General features: G+C 35.5%; 1 protein-coding gene across 4 annotated transcripts in view; it reads right to left on the reverse strand.

Annotated features, from left to right (window-relative positions):
• Nucleotides 1-18,013, reverse strand: part of Fip1l1 (factor interacting with PAPOLA and CPSF1) — a 63,118-nt gene that overhangs the window by 22,781 nt on the left and 22,324 nt on the right. For all 4 annotated transcript variants that reach the window (XM_051198357.1, XM_051198356.1, XM_051198355.1 and 1 more), the window contains 4 exons: nucleotides 17,838-17,947; nucleotides 10,565-10,672; nucleotides 4,524-4,617; nucleotides 3,141-3,297 (listed from right to left, as the gene is read on the reverse strand). In XM_051198357.1, the coding sequence (XP_051054314.1) occupies nucleotides 3,141-3,297; nucleotides 4,524-4,617; nucleotides 10,565-10,672; nucleotides 17,838-17,947 (469 nt within the window). The remainder of the gene's footprint in view (nucleotides 1-3,140; nucleotides 3,298-4,523; nucleotides 4,618-10,564; nucleotides 10,673-17,837; nucleotides 17,948-18,013) is intronic.

The raw sequence follows: 18,013 nt of genomic DNA on the forward strand, positions 1-18,013 counted from the left end.
TTTAAGGCCAGCCTGGTCTTATTAATTAGGTCTTTTCCAAGCAAATCTAGACATGTAGCCATTTTTTCCTTTTTTTAAAATTTTTTTTTATTTGTTATGCATATAGTGTTCTGTCTGCATGTTGGCCTGCACACACACAAAAAAGCATCAGATCCTATTAGAGATGGTTGTGAGCCACCATATGGTCGTTGGGAACTGAACTCAGGACCTCTGGAAGAGCAGTCAATGCTCTTAACCTCTGAGCCATTCCTCCAGCCCCATCATTGTATTTTCTTAATAAAAAAAAAAAAAAAAAAAAACTATTAACATCCAAAATATGGACATATCATTACTATATCTGTTCCATTATGTTTAGAGAAAATTATTTTTTTTAATTTAACATTAAAATAAAGTTAAAGGAAGTCTCAAAAGGTTTTTCCTCCTTTATGATTCAAAATTTCTAAAGAAAAGAAACAAACAAACAAACAAAAAAAACCCAACAACAACAAAAGCAAAACAAAACAAAATGAAAAAAAAAAAAATGGAGGGGGTTAAGAAAAACATAGTACCTTTCAAGAGGCAATACCCAAAGAGACCCTACATTACACAGCTTTCTTTTACAAGATGCATGTGATTCTACAATGGTTTAAATAGCAGTGATTACAGAACAGAGTGTACTCGTGGTTCTATGGCAAATGGCACAGGAAAATATAGCTTTTCTTTAACTAGTATGTACCTACAAATCCACACAGTTCAGTTTGTGCAAAGCTGAATGAATTTACTATCTGGCAATCTGAAAGTCACCTCTGGTGTTATGGAAATGGCAAAGAAATGAGTGTAATTTTGCCATTTGCTAAAATGAAAAACTTCCATATACTGGCATTGCCTATCAGCAATGTCCTATAGTCTCCTAGTGTTCTATAGCAGCAAAGTATTCTTCACTATTTCATACCTTTCCCCTTCACATTCATTAGTAAACTTCTCTTAAACATGCATATAAAAATGTTAGCCTTATGAGGATACTGCTTTATTAGTAAATACATTTTTTTTTTCATTTTCTCAGTCACTTGCGAAAATATGCATGCATCTAGAGAACATTATGCTAGGCAAATCAAACAGATACAAGGAGTCAAACACTGAATGAGTAAACTCACATGTGAAACCTAACAAAGAGAAATGCAGAGTAAATCAGAAGTTATCAGAAGACAGGATGAGAGTTGAAAATAGGTAATGTTGTTTATGAGGGTACAAAGTTTCAGTCTTAAACATTTACTGTACAGCAATGGCTACAGTTAGGTGCACCTATTTATTTAAAAAAAGAAAGAAAAAAAAAGAATAGATTTTCATGCTAGAGAGAAGGCTTAGCTGTTAAGAAGACAAATTGCTTCCAGAGGACCCAGAATCAGTCCACAACACCCATATCAGGCAGATCACAGCAGCATGTAACGCCAACTGCAGAGGGATCTGTTTCCCTGGCCTCTGTGAACATCTGAACATAAAGTGCATATACCCACACACAGACACACACACATTATATACATAATGAAATTCAAAATCTTTAAAGGAAAGCTAGGTTTTAAGTAGTTTCATCATGGCTGGAAAGATGGTTCTGCAGTTACAAGCACTGTCTGTTCTTCCAGAGAACCTGAGTTCATTTCCAGCACCCACATAGCAGCTCACAGCAGTCTATAACTCCAGGTTCAGGGGATCCTACACCCTCACACAGACCAATGTGCACATGAAAACAAAAACAAATGAGTAGCTTTATCATAAAACATGTTGAGTATGGGAAATGAAGGTTAATGTTAATAAGCTTAAAATAACTCCATAATGTAAGCATATAAACCAAAACACATTGTGCCTCATAAACAAATACAATATTTGTGTATTAAAAGTAAAATATCTTTAAATTTTCAAAAAGAAATGTCAATACTAGCAAAGAATTTTAGTATTAGTAAAGAACTTTGGTAGTAGTAAAGCTGAACATATTCAACATTTCATTATTTTTGCAGCTTAATCAGTTTTTTTAAGGGTGTCATTTAGAAACCATATTATATTGTCATTATGAGACACCTATGTCCCTTCCATCTGGTCAATTTTCAACAGTACTCATGGCTCATAACGGTCTGTGCTCCAGTGGTTTAAACACTACCTTGAAGAGAAGCATCAGTCCTACTGCATTTCCCTTTACTCCAGCACAACAGAGTTTCCTGAAGGCACACACCATTTTTTTTTTCCATCTTATTTCAGAGTTGACGTGACAGTGAAGGACACAAGGCACACAGAGGAGCTGACATCTGCAGGTCAAGGGTGAGCACAGGGGAAGCAGCAGTCTGCCTCTGGATTCAACACAGCAGGCTGCTCACTCCCAGTGCAGTGAGTGGGCGTAAAGTAAAAAGTAATTTACTAAGGGAGGGGAAACCTTAATGAATGTTTCCTTACGATTACACTAGGACCTGAAGCTCCCAGGGAAGAATATAATTTCAATCTCAATCAACCTGCCAGATCATACAAAGCTGGTTAGGGAGAAGCACTTAAAACTTACTGAAAGAGGTAACAAAGTCCACTGGGGGAGCTGTGGAGACAGACCGCTTGCGGACTATTTCCTGCATCACTAATGCTCTGAGCTTCAAAACTATCCAAAGTAGTGAAAAACATGATAAAAGTGATTTTCTGTCTACTTTAAAGAAATAATAATTAAATGCCCAAGACTCAGAGGTCATCTCTAAATGGAAACCATCACACAATCACTGATCACTAGATTGATTCCAGTCTCACAAGATAGCATTTTTTTGGACCTATTTAATTCCAACAGTAACTTTAGAACATTTTACAATACAAGTCAACATACAGTTTCCAATTGAGTAAGGATTTCTCCACACACTAACAGCAACTTAAATTTGTACTTATTATTTGACTTCAAGGTCAATATTGTTACCTGTTTATTCTTTCCTACTTTGAAATAATATCTCTGCTAGGCTGAAATAACAAGATACAACGGTAAATAGCAAATATAAGAATAAGTAGCAAGATTCAGTATGAATCTACTACAGACAAAATGTTACTTTTAATGGAGTATAACCGATCAAAGCAGTATTTGCAAATATCTGTTTTCACTTTAGGAAGCACTAGTTAATCAAAGACCTCTCCCCACTTCTTACCTGGAGGTGGGATCAGAGGTGGAGCCGTGCTGACAGTTGGAGGAGGAGGGAGAAAGGGAGGCGGTGGAAGGTGAGTGGGAGGAGCCCCTGGAGGGAAAAATGGAGGTGGTTTGCTGAAATTGTTGTCTACTTCAGTAGCAGATCTGTCAGAAAGGACCTAAAATTAAAGCATAATTAATTAGAAAGATAAATAAATAAATGTTCTAAATTGAATCATATTGAGTTCACTTTACTTACTCCAAGAAGTAGGATAAAAAAGGTGGACTTTAATTCTCACACTATTGGGGGAGGGGCACTATTTCTATGTTGATGTGTGCTGGTATGTACATACGTGAGTATGTATTTACATATCTACCTTTTCAAATGTTCATACTCAAAACCAAGAACAAGGACTAGACTACCTAAAATTCTTTCAGTAAGAACTAATCAAAGCATTCTAAGTTACAAATAAATACTTCATAAACACAATACAGCAAGTATCACATTTTAAATCTCAGGCAAAGTTGAGTTAATTACAGCAATGACCAATATAATAAATCTAGCCCTGAGAAATTCACATGCAAATAGGGCAGGCATTTGAGGACCTAACTCAGAACATGGTGTAGTGTTAAGCAGTGCTAACAGGTGGAAAATTACTTTCATGTAAGCCTCTGTTTAAGAGCAAAAGTTCCCACTGAACAGGAGTGCAGTGCTGCCTGTGTGACTAGCTAGGAACAGGGAAACCCAGACTTACTGAAGCAATTAAGGAAGGGGACTAACACAAATTGGGACCTCTAACAGAAACATGACAAGATTCTGACATGCAATGAGGTTTACAAATAGCAAAGCCGGCTAATGCAATATGTATCCACAGTCTTGAATTCTTACCAAAACATACCGTGTAAATATGTAATTTTTATTAACTTTTTTCTACATTTGAGTACAATAATTTTCTGAGTGTTCTACTAATAACCTATTAAAATTGGAAAGCATTTCAAGAAATCATAACATTTTAATGGTAGGAAAAACTATCTTATATTTTACAAAAATTACCTTTAAAAATACTAAGACGCATAAAAATGCTAAAAAGCACATTTTATATACTTGGTGACAATAAACAACTAGGTGGTAGAACTCGAGGTAATTTCCCTTCCACATTCTTTTCAATGAGATTATACAGCATGCTTTATAATAACCAAAGGAAAACTTCACTCACAGAAATTGAGAAGTTATAAATTCTAAATGTAAAGTCTTCCTAATAAGTATAAATAAGGCCACTGGTTTTTCATATGAAATCCCTTCATAAAACTGAATGTAACTATCACAAACTAGCACTATGGAAGTATATATACATACATACAGACACACATACATTGCATCAATTAAACCAGAATACAGAACAACCTGTATATTGCTGTTTTCGTTTGCCCTCCGTCTTCCTTCTACTCGGCTGATGGTTATTGTTTGACCAATGACATCAATTGCACCAGGTAATCTCCTGAAACACAAGAGTTGAGGCAATTCAGTTTAATCTATGTAGACAATTGAAGAACAATAAAAACATTAACAAATAAACAGACCTTATGATATACTTTTAAAATTAAAATATATTGAAAGAATTTCTCTAAAACAGATTCTTACTAGTTTGTAATCTGATTTTTTTAAAAAAAAATACCATTTTACTAAAGTAGTCTGCAAACAAATTTATCTTCATGAAGTTTAACCAGATAGTAAATGCTAGAGCAGCTGAAATAAAATTTCTTAGGCACAATAATTCCAACAAATAATTCTATTTCTCACACATAGAGCTCTCTCCAGAAAGGCTTGAAGAGATAATGGTCATCTTCACACAAACATCACATACACCATTCTCTTTAGTGCCATATTTGAGGCTTTGAAATCTTAAAAGGAAATCATTTTTTCTTTCTACTTACTCTCCTTTAGATAACCACTGTGAGCATTCAGAAGCCTGACTTTCAAGTTTGAGAGATTAGGATAAATGGTTTACCAGAAACCACACTACAAACCTAACAGAAACACTCAGGAGGCTACTTCTTTTTTAATAAAAGCTATCATGGAGTTGAGGAAGGACTTTTAAAAGCATATATGCTGAACAAGAAAATCACTTTTAGAAACAGCCTATGAAAAGTAGATGAAAGAAGTATTTCATCTTTCAGTCCTAACAATTCAAACTTTAAAACTTCACAAAAGAAAAGTCCTTAAAAGAAGCCCATTAAAGTTTAAACAAACAAATATAAAAAAATTAGTGTACAATTGTTGTATATGGTGATGTCAAAGTGCAGAGTACAATTAATTGGCATAATAACTGGATGGCCTGAAAATTTCTAATGCCATGAACTATGTATGCTTCCTTCCAATAAGGTAATTAATTCGCCTTTGAAAACGCTAGGACATTTTGGGAATAATGCAATTAGCAAGTTTTATTTCCAGCAACTATTATTTTACAGCTATGAGAATAAAGAGAGCCAATCACTAAAGTTCACAAGGACATCAGAGATGTCATCCAAAATACAAGTCAGGAAGGGTCCTTCACTGTCTTCTATACCAGACCCAACCACCTAATGAAAAGCCCAGATACAAACCATTGTCAACACTGGCTGACTCACATCTGTACACTTTTAATACAATAAACAATACTCAAGTCCTTTCTAATTTTATGTGGACCATTGACTTCCTAGTGACCATCCCCAGAAAAGCAATGAACAAGAGTAGGGAACACAAAGTAGAGATACTCTGTTTAAAGAGTATCTTCTGGCCCTTGGAAGGCAGAAGAAGAGTGTTAAATTCCAGGGAGCTGTAGTTACAGGCAGTTCACAGCCACAGGATACCTGTCTGTCCTCTGCAAGAGCAGCAAGCCTTCTTAACCACTGAGCCTTGGATTCATAGAACTTAATATCCTCTACTATAACAGGGAAACACCCAAACTTCTACACATAGGGAAAAAAATCCAAATATGAGGGAGGTAAATAGCACTCCTATTTATACCCTAAAACTAGTGAAAACTATGCAGATAACTGCCCTCGAATTCCAACACAGTCAGACATGATGCTTACATTTCCCTCACCATTCACAACAAAAACTGACTTCCTTTCCTACTATCCTCACTACGGAATTGCTCCCCTCTCCCCAGTCTAAAACTTATTCCCATCAAAAACACTCTGCCACATTTGTTTGGATTTGCAGTTCAGAACGCAAATTCTCTGCTGGATAAAGGCACTTACTGAAAAGTAAGCCTCAATACAAGACTAACTGTTCAGTAAAGAGGATGACTTCTAGCAAACCGCCTCTTAGCACTGATCACTGGAATTTTTGCTTTTAAAAACTCCAGGGACACCAGGAAGCATGCAGCTCTTCAGCTTTACCTAAATAAAGAGCATACTTAGTTTTCTAAGCTTTAAGTGGAGTAATCACAAGAAATGCAAAATGGTAAACACCATGTTTGTAAAAACAAGACAGTGGAGAAGTCTGTCTTCAGAACATACCTCCAGAAGGAAGTCCAAAATACAGCAGTTGCCTCCCTCCATTCCCTAAGATCCCTGGCCTGGTTTTTGGAAAAAAAAAAAAAACAAAAAAAAAAAAAACAAAAACACACACAAACTAATCCACTTTTATCAAAATGATTTTGATGTTTTGTGTAATACAGATATTCAAAGACATAGCAAAGAAAACAAAAGTAACATGTAACACAATGGAATGATTCAAACTCCATTAGTCCTGAGCACATTGAATGTGGAGCCATCAACTTCCCAGTCCAACATCTTAGTAAACCCAGGGCCTCATGCTTGGCAAGTTCTCTAGCAGCTCTCCATGCAAATCCTTAGCAGTGTTTCTTTCATTACAAGATGAGCCGCCAGAACTCAGATGTCAGCACACTGCATCTAGGCTACACTAAGTCAGCCAGCCACTGTGGTTATCACAAGTCTTAAAATCAGACTCAACTGGATAGTAAGAAGTAGAGACACATTCAGGTTTATCTACTGCTTAAACACGTTCTTGCTCATAAGAGTTTCCATGTTGCAAATATCTAGCAAATACAAAATCATATTTGAAATCAAATTAAAAACATCGATGATTCTGATGTCCCCATTAACAAAGATAAAACTGGAATTTCTCAATGGCAACTAGAGGCCAAATGAAGATAGACAATATCATAATTTTATGTCTAAGCTTCCCCTTTTAGCAGGCAAGGCAAAAGCATCCTTAATACACAGGCTTTAGTGTATATGGCAAAAATAAAGCATTAGTTTGCAGATTGCTTGTCGGTAATTCTAGAACTTGTGTTAACTGAGAACTTTGCTTACATTTATAACTCAAAACTTATGACACAACAACTATTATTCATATTTTTATATACAAGAATACAGAGGAAAGCTGGATTACTTTTTAGAAAAAAAAGTTTTAGGAAAACTTTTTGGAAGAAAAGATGATAGACTGCAGTAATTTTTAAATTTTATTGGTAATAAAACACACAAGTAAAGTGTTTTGCCTAAGAAATCCAGAGCATACATATTATGTTAAAAAATGGAGTTTCATAAGATGATGTCTACTATAAAGGAAGGAAAAGTACAATATTAAAAGCAAGTGTGATCTCATTATAAAAAGCATAATGACAAAACCCAACAAATACCACTAAGAACCCCAAACTGACTGGAACTTAGAAATGAATGAGAACCATATGCTTCGAAGAGTACCAAAGCCAGACAAAATTTGCAGTATGTGCACAACAAAAGCAAGAGTGGGTTCCGCAGATCCATTCTCAAGTCCTTGAGAATGCTGTGAGGCTCAATAAAACCAGGTGAGTCCCACAGTATAAGGGTTCATCCAGGGAAGAGCAAGCATTGACTAGCACATACCGCTTTCTCAGGACGACAAGAAGTCCCAAACCTAAGTAGGTAAGTGTTGCGTGTAAAATGCAGTTGAGACCACTGGGCAAAGCAAGTTTACATGAGTTATTGCTACAAATAAAATCTGGAACATTTTCTAGCTTTATATTTGAGGTTTTTTTTTTTTTTTTTTCATAATAGAGTTCCTAATAAAACTTGGGCAGTAGACATTTCAAAGATTTACTCTCTAAGGAAAAAATAGCATTTGCATTTTTCTTATATTAAAACAATAGATTTATTTATTTTCTTTGTATGGATGTTTTTCTGGCATGCTTGTCTGTACACTGTGTGTGGTGCCTACAAAGGTAGAAGAGGGGCGTGGGATCCCCTCGAAACAGAGAATTGTGAGCCTCCACCTGGATGCTGGGAACTGAACCCATATTCTCTGCAAAAACAAAAAGTGAGCTTAATCACTGAGTCATCTCTCCAACCCCCAGCATTTGAAAATTTTCAGATTCTCAAATAAAAGGCATATGTAGCTGGTGGTGTCTCGATCAGGTCATTTATCTAAACATAGACACACAAGATCAACTTAAATACACAAATGGAAGTGAGGGATTTTGCATGATGTGAAGAGCACAAACCAAGAGAAGGGATGTAGAGAAAGTATTGGGTAGGTCTACTGCAAAATCATCCATCATTCAGCTTGCAAATGAAGACACAAAATACCCCTCTGAAAGTGATTTCTAATCACAAGGCAGAAAATATAAATTAAATGAACATTACATAAAGGACTCTGTGAGGCTATAAATGTCACCCGGTGCCAGTCCTCAGTATAGCTACATCTATCTTTCTACAGCAAAACTCGACTGCAAGCTAGCACTTGATCTGAATGTTTCAGCCGACCCAGAATCAAGCCTCTAAGTCAGTTTGGGCAATAATGTTGCTGGTCAGGGTAAATATAAATTCAATCATTATGCACTAAATCAAATTATTATATACAAGTACCCCTAATACAAATATTAAAATTCTGAATTACATTTTATTTTTATTGCTAACAATATTTTACTTCAAAAATTCAAAACAAATTCATTCTATTTGACTCCACATATCAGAACCAACTTAATTTTAAATTTATCTTGATTCCATATGTAAAATTTTAGTGCCATTTAAGCATAATTAAAATTTGCCAATGAAGACTACTAAAATAAGTCACCTTTTTCATTCTTTTTTTAAAGCTACTGTGTATTTTGCTGGGCATAAGCTTATTTAATGTGTAAAAGTGTTTTGTGTGCACGAATGTCTGTGCACCACATGTATGAGTGGTACCTGGGGAGGTCAGAAGAGGGCATCAATTGTCTGGATCTTAAGTTACAGGAGATTTTGTGCTGGAAACTACACAAACTGTCCTCTGCAAGAACAGTAAGTGCTCTTAACCTCTAAGCCATCTCTTCAGCCACCCCTCCCCTTTTTCATTCTTAACCCACTAAAAGCATACGTAGAAATGTCCTGAAAATTTTTACCTTATCAGTTACTAGATGGATAGTTATGGTATTTTTTTAAAAGTCAAAATACGAATGCCTACTTTTTTTCTTTGACATGAATAAATTATTCTTTTCCAAAACCAAATCTCAAACTGCTCACTAAGAGTATGAGTAAGTTTCCACAGAAGGAAAAAAACTATGAAAATCAAACTTTCTTTTGATAGTGTTGCCCCTCCCTGCTTTTTGTAAAATGCTACAATCAAAAGATTCTGCCATAATTTACATATCTAAAAGCAATTAAAGTGATTACAAGCAAACTACCAAAGGTTCATTAGTACATGATTCAGACATAGGAAGCATAAAATTCTTCAACAACACAAAACAACAAAATTAGTCCTTGTTTGGTTGTAAATACTTAAAATCTCATAGGGCATGCTAAAATTGTCCTGGTATATACTTCTGAGTCATACACTAAAATATCATCTCTCATATTAACTATTTTTGGCAATGTATTCTATGGGGACAGCATTGTATCCTTTGGAGATAAAGTTATTCCCATTTCACAGACTAAGAGAAATTATAGTGTGTGTCTATGGCTGTTTGCATTGTAAATAGAAACTTTAGAACAAGAATCAAAATTCTATGGACAGTGGATTAACAAGAGAAACGGTACAACCAAGGGCAGCTGATAGACCCACCTACAGGAATAGCAGCTGATACTCTGTATGTAGCTGGATAAGATTAGACAGATTATGTGGAGTCAAATTTTTAAATCAGAAAGTTATACTTCATGCATAAGCAGTGAAAAATAGCTAGGGATATCATAAAAGAATGTATAAAAACAAAGAATTAACATGCAACATGGGGGAGAGAAAAGTAAGCTCAGAACACCCATTTAATGGGGTTCAACGTAACAATCACACAATATTAAAGGCCTAACTGATGAATAAGACACATGTTATGTCTCAGTAAAATGCCTCAGATGCACTCTGAGAAAGCATCATTGGAGAAAAATACAGTATAGTCTCAAAACCAGTTACCTTATTATATACTAAGAGACAAAAGAATACCAATGATCTAAATATGAGGAAGTAGGCAATGTTTAAATCAGCCTTACCTTAGGTCAGGTGACTCGGCCCTCCCATATCGATCCTGCCACTTCCCAACGCTTGAACTGGCTTTTCTGGAGGCAGTACTTGTCTGAGACTGAGAAGATGTGCTGTTTCTGGTGAGATAAATTTTCTGTGTTTTTTCTTACATACTGTTGTCTGTAACCCCCCTCGTTTTGCCTACTTTTTCCTTGGCATGCTTTTGTTAAGGTGCTTTGACATGTTCCTACAGAACCATTCTTTTCAAGTTATGAAGCCCTTGCTGTAGAACTGACTGATAGAGGCATTTTAATTTAGATGTTGTTATCACCATCTTATTAACTTTAGAATGTTGCTAGAAATACTTTCCAACATAGTACAGTGTCAAGATGAAGAAATGAACCAAGGCTATGCCCAAATAATTATCAAGAAACAAAATCCTGTGCCTTTGTGAATTAGTAACAACTTCTGTTTTACAAAATCTCACTCAAAACTGGCATTGTTTTCTCCTATGCTCTTCAACAACACATAATTGTCAGTTAACAGTAGTACTCTGATGTTTCATAAAAACATATGATAAATTAAATTTCATTTCAAAGAAGAACTCTTTCCAAGTACATTTTCAAAGCTATTTTATCTCCAGTAACACACTTCCTATGAAGTATAGCTAGCCACAATGGCTGAGGCAGGGAGGTCCCCAGCTGATTACACAGAAAGATCCTGTCACAAAAATAAATCCAACTATTTCTACTCTTGCCAATCCTATTTAAAAAAAAAAGAAAAGAAAAAAGAAAAAAATTCAATGTTCTTTCAAAGCTATTAAAAATACACGTTTCTAAGTCTGCTTCTATAAACTGGTACCCAGGGAAAATGAACTACAAATGAACTTAAGTGAAGTGTCTCTAAAATTAAAAAAAAAAAAAAAGTGACAAATCTCTCTCTCTCTCTCTCTCTCTCTCTCTATATATATATATATATATATATATATATACACACACACACATATAGAGAGAGAGAGATATAGATACATATAGATATATCATTGGATAGCCCTGTCTTTGGCTCTGTGTTTAATAGTTTACACATACAAAAAGAAATTCTATCAGTAGTCATGTTGGAAAAGAAATGCTAAAAATGAACAGACCAAAGGAACCAAGTAATACTAAAGCACACAAATAAGTGTTTTCATCATTCATCCCCAGTCTAAAACAGATTAGAAAGAACTACTAATGAATCCTGAATTCTATTTTAATTGTGTGTGTTTTAATGGCTATGCAGAAACCCCAAATCTATTAAGCTTGGGTTTGATTATTAAATAAATAAATAATATACTGAAGCTATTGGGAGTTGGATTATCACTATGAGAAAAAAAGAGACATAATATGGACTAGTTCTGAGAAAGAAAGCACTCTGTGGTGTCACAAATTGGACATTAAAAGATGATTTCCTGACTAAAACTTTATTTAAAAATATGCAAGTGTTATCTTTCATACTGAAACTACCTTTCCCCTAGCTGTTAAGTGCTAAAATGGTCCTGAAAATAAATAATGACACCCCAGTACAATGATCATAGCTATCAACCTGATCTCCTACGAGGAGTAAATGTCTTGGGGAGAAATCAGGGAAGTACAAGATAAACTTGGAATACCCTGTTAATGCCAAGAAGTAGAAATCATACACATACACATAGTCAAAAGCAATTTTGAAGAGACTCCCACTGGCCAAATTTGGAAAATTTGACACATCAAAACAGATTACAGTATATATAATCACATAGGATTCACATACCATAAATACAAATAAATCATACTTATAATACACACATTCTTTTACATATAAGAATGAATGCATTTAATGAGGCAGGTTGGCAATGTCAGCACTAGAAGGTGAGACAAGACTGCGAGTTTAGGGCTAGCCTAACCTAGACAGCAAAATTATGTTTCAAAAAATTGAAAAGCAGGATCTGGAGAGATGGCTCTGTGGTTAAGAGCACTTGTTGCTCTTTCAGATAACCCAAGTTTGGGTCTTAACACCCATGTGATGGCTTCCAAAAGATCCAGCACCTTCTTCTTGTCCCCTGAGTAACCAGATACACACACGGTATATGTGCATACCTGCAGGCAAAATACTCATAAAAGCAAATTACTGGATTGACAGCTCAGTGATTAAAAGCAGAGAGCTCTCCAGAGGACCCAGGTTCAAGTCTCAGCACTCACAAGGCAGAACACAATCTTGTCTGTTCCAAAGGATCCAACAACTCTTGTGGACTTCTGGTGGGTACCACACACACACGGTACACAGACCTACATGCATGCAAAACACCCATGCACATCAAAGAGATAATTTAAACAAAATTTAAAAGTTAATCACTCTTTTATAGATACTATAGTAGCAGCTCAGTTATTACAAAAATCACCAGCAAATGCTAAAGTTCTCCAGAAGTTGGGACATTAATACCTAGTTTCTCTGTAAAATTACTTTTTTTTTTTTTCTTTTAAATGGTGCTTAGAATCAGAGCCATGGCCTTGAACATGTTACGTCAGACTCCAGCTTTGTACATGCTAAGGGTAAACAGTTTTTCTAAAACTGGACAACATCCCCAATGCAGAAATTATTTCTTAAATGCAAAGGGGGAATCAGGAACTTGATGTAGAACCAGAAAGGCAAAACTGCAAGCAACTCACTAGATTCATCATTATTGATAAAAGAAAAAACAAGTGGGGCAAACTGGATTAATAATCTTGAGGCTGGTGCACTGAAGAGGAAAACACAGCATCATTTACACAACATCCATAATGCACAAACCCATCTAATAATGAGGAGGAACTGGCAAAGCCAGATGAGGAAACATCTCTAAAACAACCAGAATGCACTCTCCTAGAATACAAAGCTGAGAAGCTGCTCTAGCTGATAAACACCTAAAGAGAGACCTCAAATGAATGACCCTGAACTGAATCCAAGGTCAAGAAGAAAGGGATTCTGTAAAGACCAGTATTGAGGTAACTAGCAAAAATGGTCATCTGGGTATCAGATAAAAGACTGATTCAACATTAGGTTTTTCTGACTTTGATAACTGCCCTATTTACAGTTATGTAACAAAATGCCAATCCATGTCCCGAAATACAAGGTAAGTATTTAAAGGTTAAGAGAACACTGAATCCAAAGGTTACCATCTAAATTAGCATCCAAATGGCTGAGAGAGAAAAGTCTTTTTAAAAAGCAAATACAACATGTTAGGACCTAGGCAACCATGGAGATGAAGTTCTCCGTGCTTTACTTGAAGCTCTTAAGTTTGAATACTTGTCAAAACAAAACAGTACAAAATGAAAACAACACAGAAAAAGGAATAGCAAAAGTTTGCTTTCCAATCTTTTTGCTAGTTTACAACAATATATTGTGTTTGTAAAACCTCATCAAGATGTAAATTCTTATCACTTTTCTATAGTTATGTACTTGAAAAGAAAACAAATAATATGGAAACCTAGATGAAACAAAGCAGTCTGATATAGTAAACATAGAACTTTCCTTAGGTATGCACACTTGCTGGGCAGTACAGAAGTTATAAGCTCACTATCTCTACCAATACCAAATTTATGAAGCTCTCTGCAAACATCTACCTACACATTAGTAAGGCAATCTAAGATTTTAGCACTGGGGATCTAGCCTGGGCCAGTATCACAGATCACTACTCTTAAATATCTGTTTTATGTCTCAGTACTGGCAATACTATCTGCTCTCCAAACTCAATACAAATTTATTTCCAAAGATTGTATCCAATTTCCATACACACACGCACACATACACACCTCACATACAACTTTTAGGGAAATATTTTACAATGATTATAAAAGTCTATTTTTGATTAACTGAAGAAAAACCCAGAAAACAAACTTTCCTAATGAGAAATGAGCACTGTCCTTTATATTCAAAAGTGATGAATAAAAGCATGTTAAGTATATGTCTATCAGTTGCAAGGATAATTACTCATACTTTTTTAACTTTCTCATCCTTCCTTCACACAATTTTTTTCTGTCCATTACCATCTTTTTCATTCCATCTTTCTTTATGCATATCTTCCAATGTCTTCATTTCTACTTGGATCCACAGTTGTTACTATGATCATCCTTTGAGTACATGTTCACTTTCTGGGCCCCTCTACCCCTTGGTTATTACCTCATATAACCCTCCATCCATCTAAAGCATACTTGACTTGGCTCATTTCAGACCATGGCATCAATCAAACAAACAAACTGTTAACAGTGAGTTCTCTCTTCATGCCATGAATTTTCATTTTACTAACTCATTTCCGTCAACATATAAACATTGTTTCTCCCACTTGGAGGAAAGCCTTTATTTTGTGTTTCCCTCCAACTATCACCAAATGATCCTATTCTTTTTTTCCACAAAAGTTTATTCACCTACTTTAAAAAAGACTATTTCAACCTTTTCTTTTCAAACATTAACACCCCACTCTACCATTTTTAGTCTGTCCTGGTAAGTCTGTATATTATTTTGCTAAGCTAAAAAAGAAATAAATAAAAGAGTAGCAATCTGAACAGAATGTGCCATTGATCTCATAGTCCACCTACCTAGGTACTTGTTACAATCTACCCACGAAGGTCATACCTTGTTCCCTGTGGCCTAACTAAGAATACTGCTCTGTAACTATCCCCTTCCTTACTTCCTGACCACTACTATTTCTAGTTAATTCACTCTCAAGTATACAAATGCTGTGATTTTTTTTTTTTTTTAACCTTGAAAAATCCAGCCTCATACTTCCCCATTTCCCTGGTTCTGGTCCCACAGATAAGAGAAAATAGTCTTTAAAATTGTTTACATTTTTACTTTTCAATTCCTCTTATTTCTGTTTTGTTTTTGAGACAGTGTTTCTCTATGTAGTCCTGGCTGTCCTGGAGTTCACTATGTAGAAGAGGCTGGCCTTGAACTCACAGAAATCCACCTGTATCTGCCTCTGTCTCCCAAGACCTAGGATTAAGTAAAGGAGAAACTCTCATTTCTGTAGAAGCCATTCAAGTCTTTTCAGTTTACCTTGTCCATGATCTTGGTCAGGATTATCAATAACTATCACTATCACACCTGAATTTCTAATAGATATTTGGTCTTCATCTTTTTGACAAATTTGTCAGTAGTGTTTGACAGTTGATCACTGCATACACTAACTTCCATCTTATGCCTCCTTATATCCATTCATTTCTTTTAGTATTTCAAGGCTCTGACCTCGTCCCACTTCTTGATCAATACTTTTTTTATGGTCTAATTAAATTTCACAGCTTTACTTCAGATACCATTTTAACAGTGATCACTGTCTCAAGTTTCTATCTCCAGCAAATACTCTTTCTTATTCCACAGTCACAAATCCAACTTTCCAATTTCCATTTTTATACTGAGCTGGCACTTTGATTTCTAGTCCCTATTGTAATCCTTAAATGAAAAAACCATCACAACATCTGTGTTGAACAAGGCAAAAATCCTTGAATTTATTGAGAATAAGTTTTCTTTACAATCTATGACTAATCAACCCAAGCATGCCATTGCAAGCCTTTGGAATACACCCAAGATTGCAAGCCTTTGGAATACACCTAAGAGCTAACTATTCTGACCACTTATCATTACCTTGCTCCAGGACACCATTATCTCTTACCTAAATATTTGTTGCGATCTCTTACACCTTATCCCCTTTTCTATCACTATTCACACTGTAAGCTGCTCTAGTAAAACAGCTAAATTGAGATCTGAAAACCTCAGATTGGCCTGCCAAAAATACCACCATGGCTCCCCATTAGTTTCAAATAGAGGCAAATACAAAGAAAAACTCTTGTATCATTATAAGATTGATACAATTAAACCTGCTCCCCACAAAGGAGGGGAAAGCAAAAGGAGGCAAAGACTCCCTGACTTTTAAAGATAAGTATCTAGAAAATGTTTTCATGTGACACACACAGTTGCACAACACTTAACAGAACTTAGTTCATATGACATGCAGCTGTGCTGCAATGGAAGTGCTATTACTACATTTTAAAATTAGGAAACCCAGACTTAACAAAATCAGAGTCTGCCCAAGGATGCTCAACTAGCAGACTGCTGAGTTAGAATTTAAACCTCAGAAATCTAAGGTAAGATCCCAACCTCTTAAAAAAAAAAAAAAAAAAAAAAAAATGAAAGCAGAGCACACAGAAACTCAACGAAACAAGGTTGACCCTTTATAGAAATCCCAAACCCAAACTACTATCTATTAAAGAATCAATACTCCCTAGTTTCCGTAATTGTTTCATCAAATGTCTTATGAAATTTCATTTAGTTCAAATCACAATATTTGAGGTATTTCTATAGCAATCCATAAAAATCTTAGCTCATTTTTAATTATTTCATTTTGGATTAAAGCTTCAAGAATCTTTGTTTTAGTTGGTTATGGTAGCATATGCTGTGAATCCCAGTACCTGGGAGGCAGAGGCAGGCAGATTTCTGTGATTCTGAGGCCAGCCTAGTCTACATAGACAAGTTCCCGGCCATCCAGGGCTACATAATGACACCCTGTCTCAAACAAATAAACAAAACCCAAATAAATAAAAGACCGTTTTAGTTAGATATGAGCCTTATGCTTCTCTAAGGTCTCTTCACCGATTAGTGTACTAAAAAATATAATTTCTCAGACCAGTAACAAATTTCAGAACATTTGACACCTAGAACAGATATTTAAGCAAGCAACAAAAAGTAAATAATTTGGCAGAGAATCTGTAATGGCTGAGGTGACTTATTTCAGACCCAGATTGATAATTTAACCAAGACTAAATTGCTGGAATCCTCAGCCGTCCCTGGTCTTAGCTTATTCTTTATTTTCCTTATAATGGAGGCAAAAAGAAACGACTGTCACATGTGAATGCAAAGGACATTGTCTTTTGCACAATTACTACTTTTATCTAGTATTTTATAAGCACAAAATTGGGTGTTATGGTGAAAGCAAAGAATGCCATAAGACTTTAATGAGTAAAATTTCTGTCATTTCATCTACAAAAATCCCTTTAAGTCCATAGATCTAGACCTTGGAAGTGCAATGAATCCTTATGTGAGCAGCATAAACAGTCACCACTTCCCCATGAAGGATTAGTGTCACTGTAGCATGCTTTATTTCTTGCAGACTCCGGGGTTTTGTATTTTAAGATGGAATAGCAACCTGAAAAGTTTTTATGATTCAAACTAAATGTAAAGCCTTCCAGTTTATACTTCATATTTAACAGAGCATTACAGCAAAACCCAGATGCAAGACCTCAAGTATCTACTAACCTGCTTGGTGGCAGGCCAGTCTTGAACAATGATGGCGGAGACGTAAACTCAGCTTTTGTAGATGGAAGTGCTGCTTCTTTCTCTGAATTTCCAGTTCTCCCTTGCTGCACCTTCAGGAAAAACAAAAAATAAAAGAATGGGCTTACTACTTTGCTAAATTTAATAGACACTCAAAC

Source organism: Phodopus roborovskii, unplaced genomic scaffold, assembly GCF_943737965.1.
Source record: "Phodopus roborovskii unplaced genomic scaffold, PHOROB, whole genome shotgun sequence".
Taxonomy (NCBI): domain Eukaryota; kingdom Metazoa; phylum Chordata; class Mammalia; order Rodentia; family Cricetidae; genus Phodopus; species Phodopus roborovskii.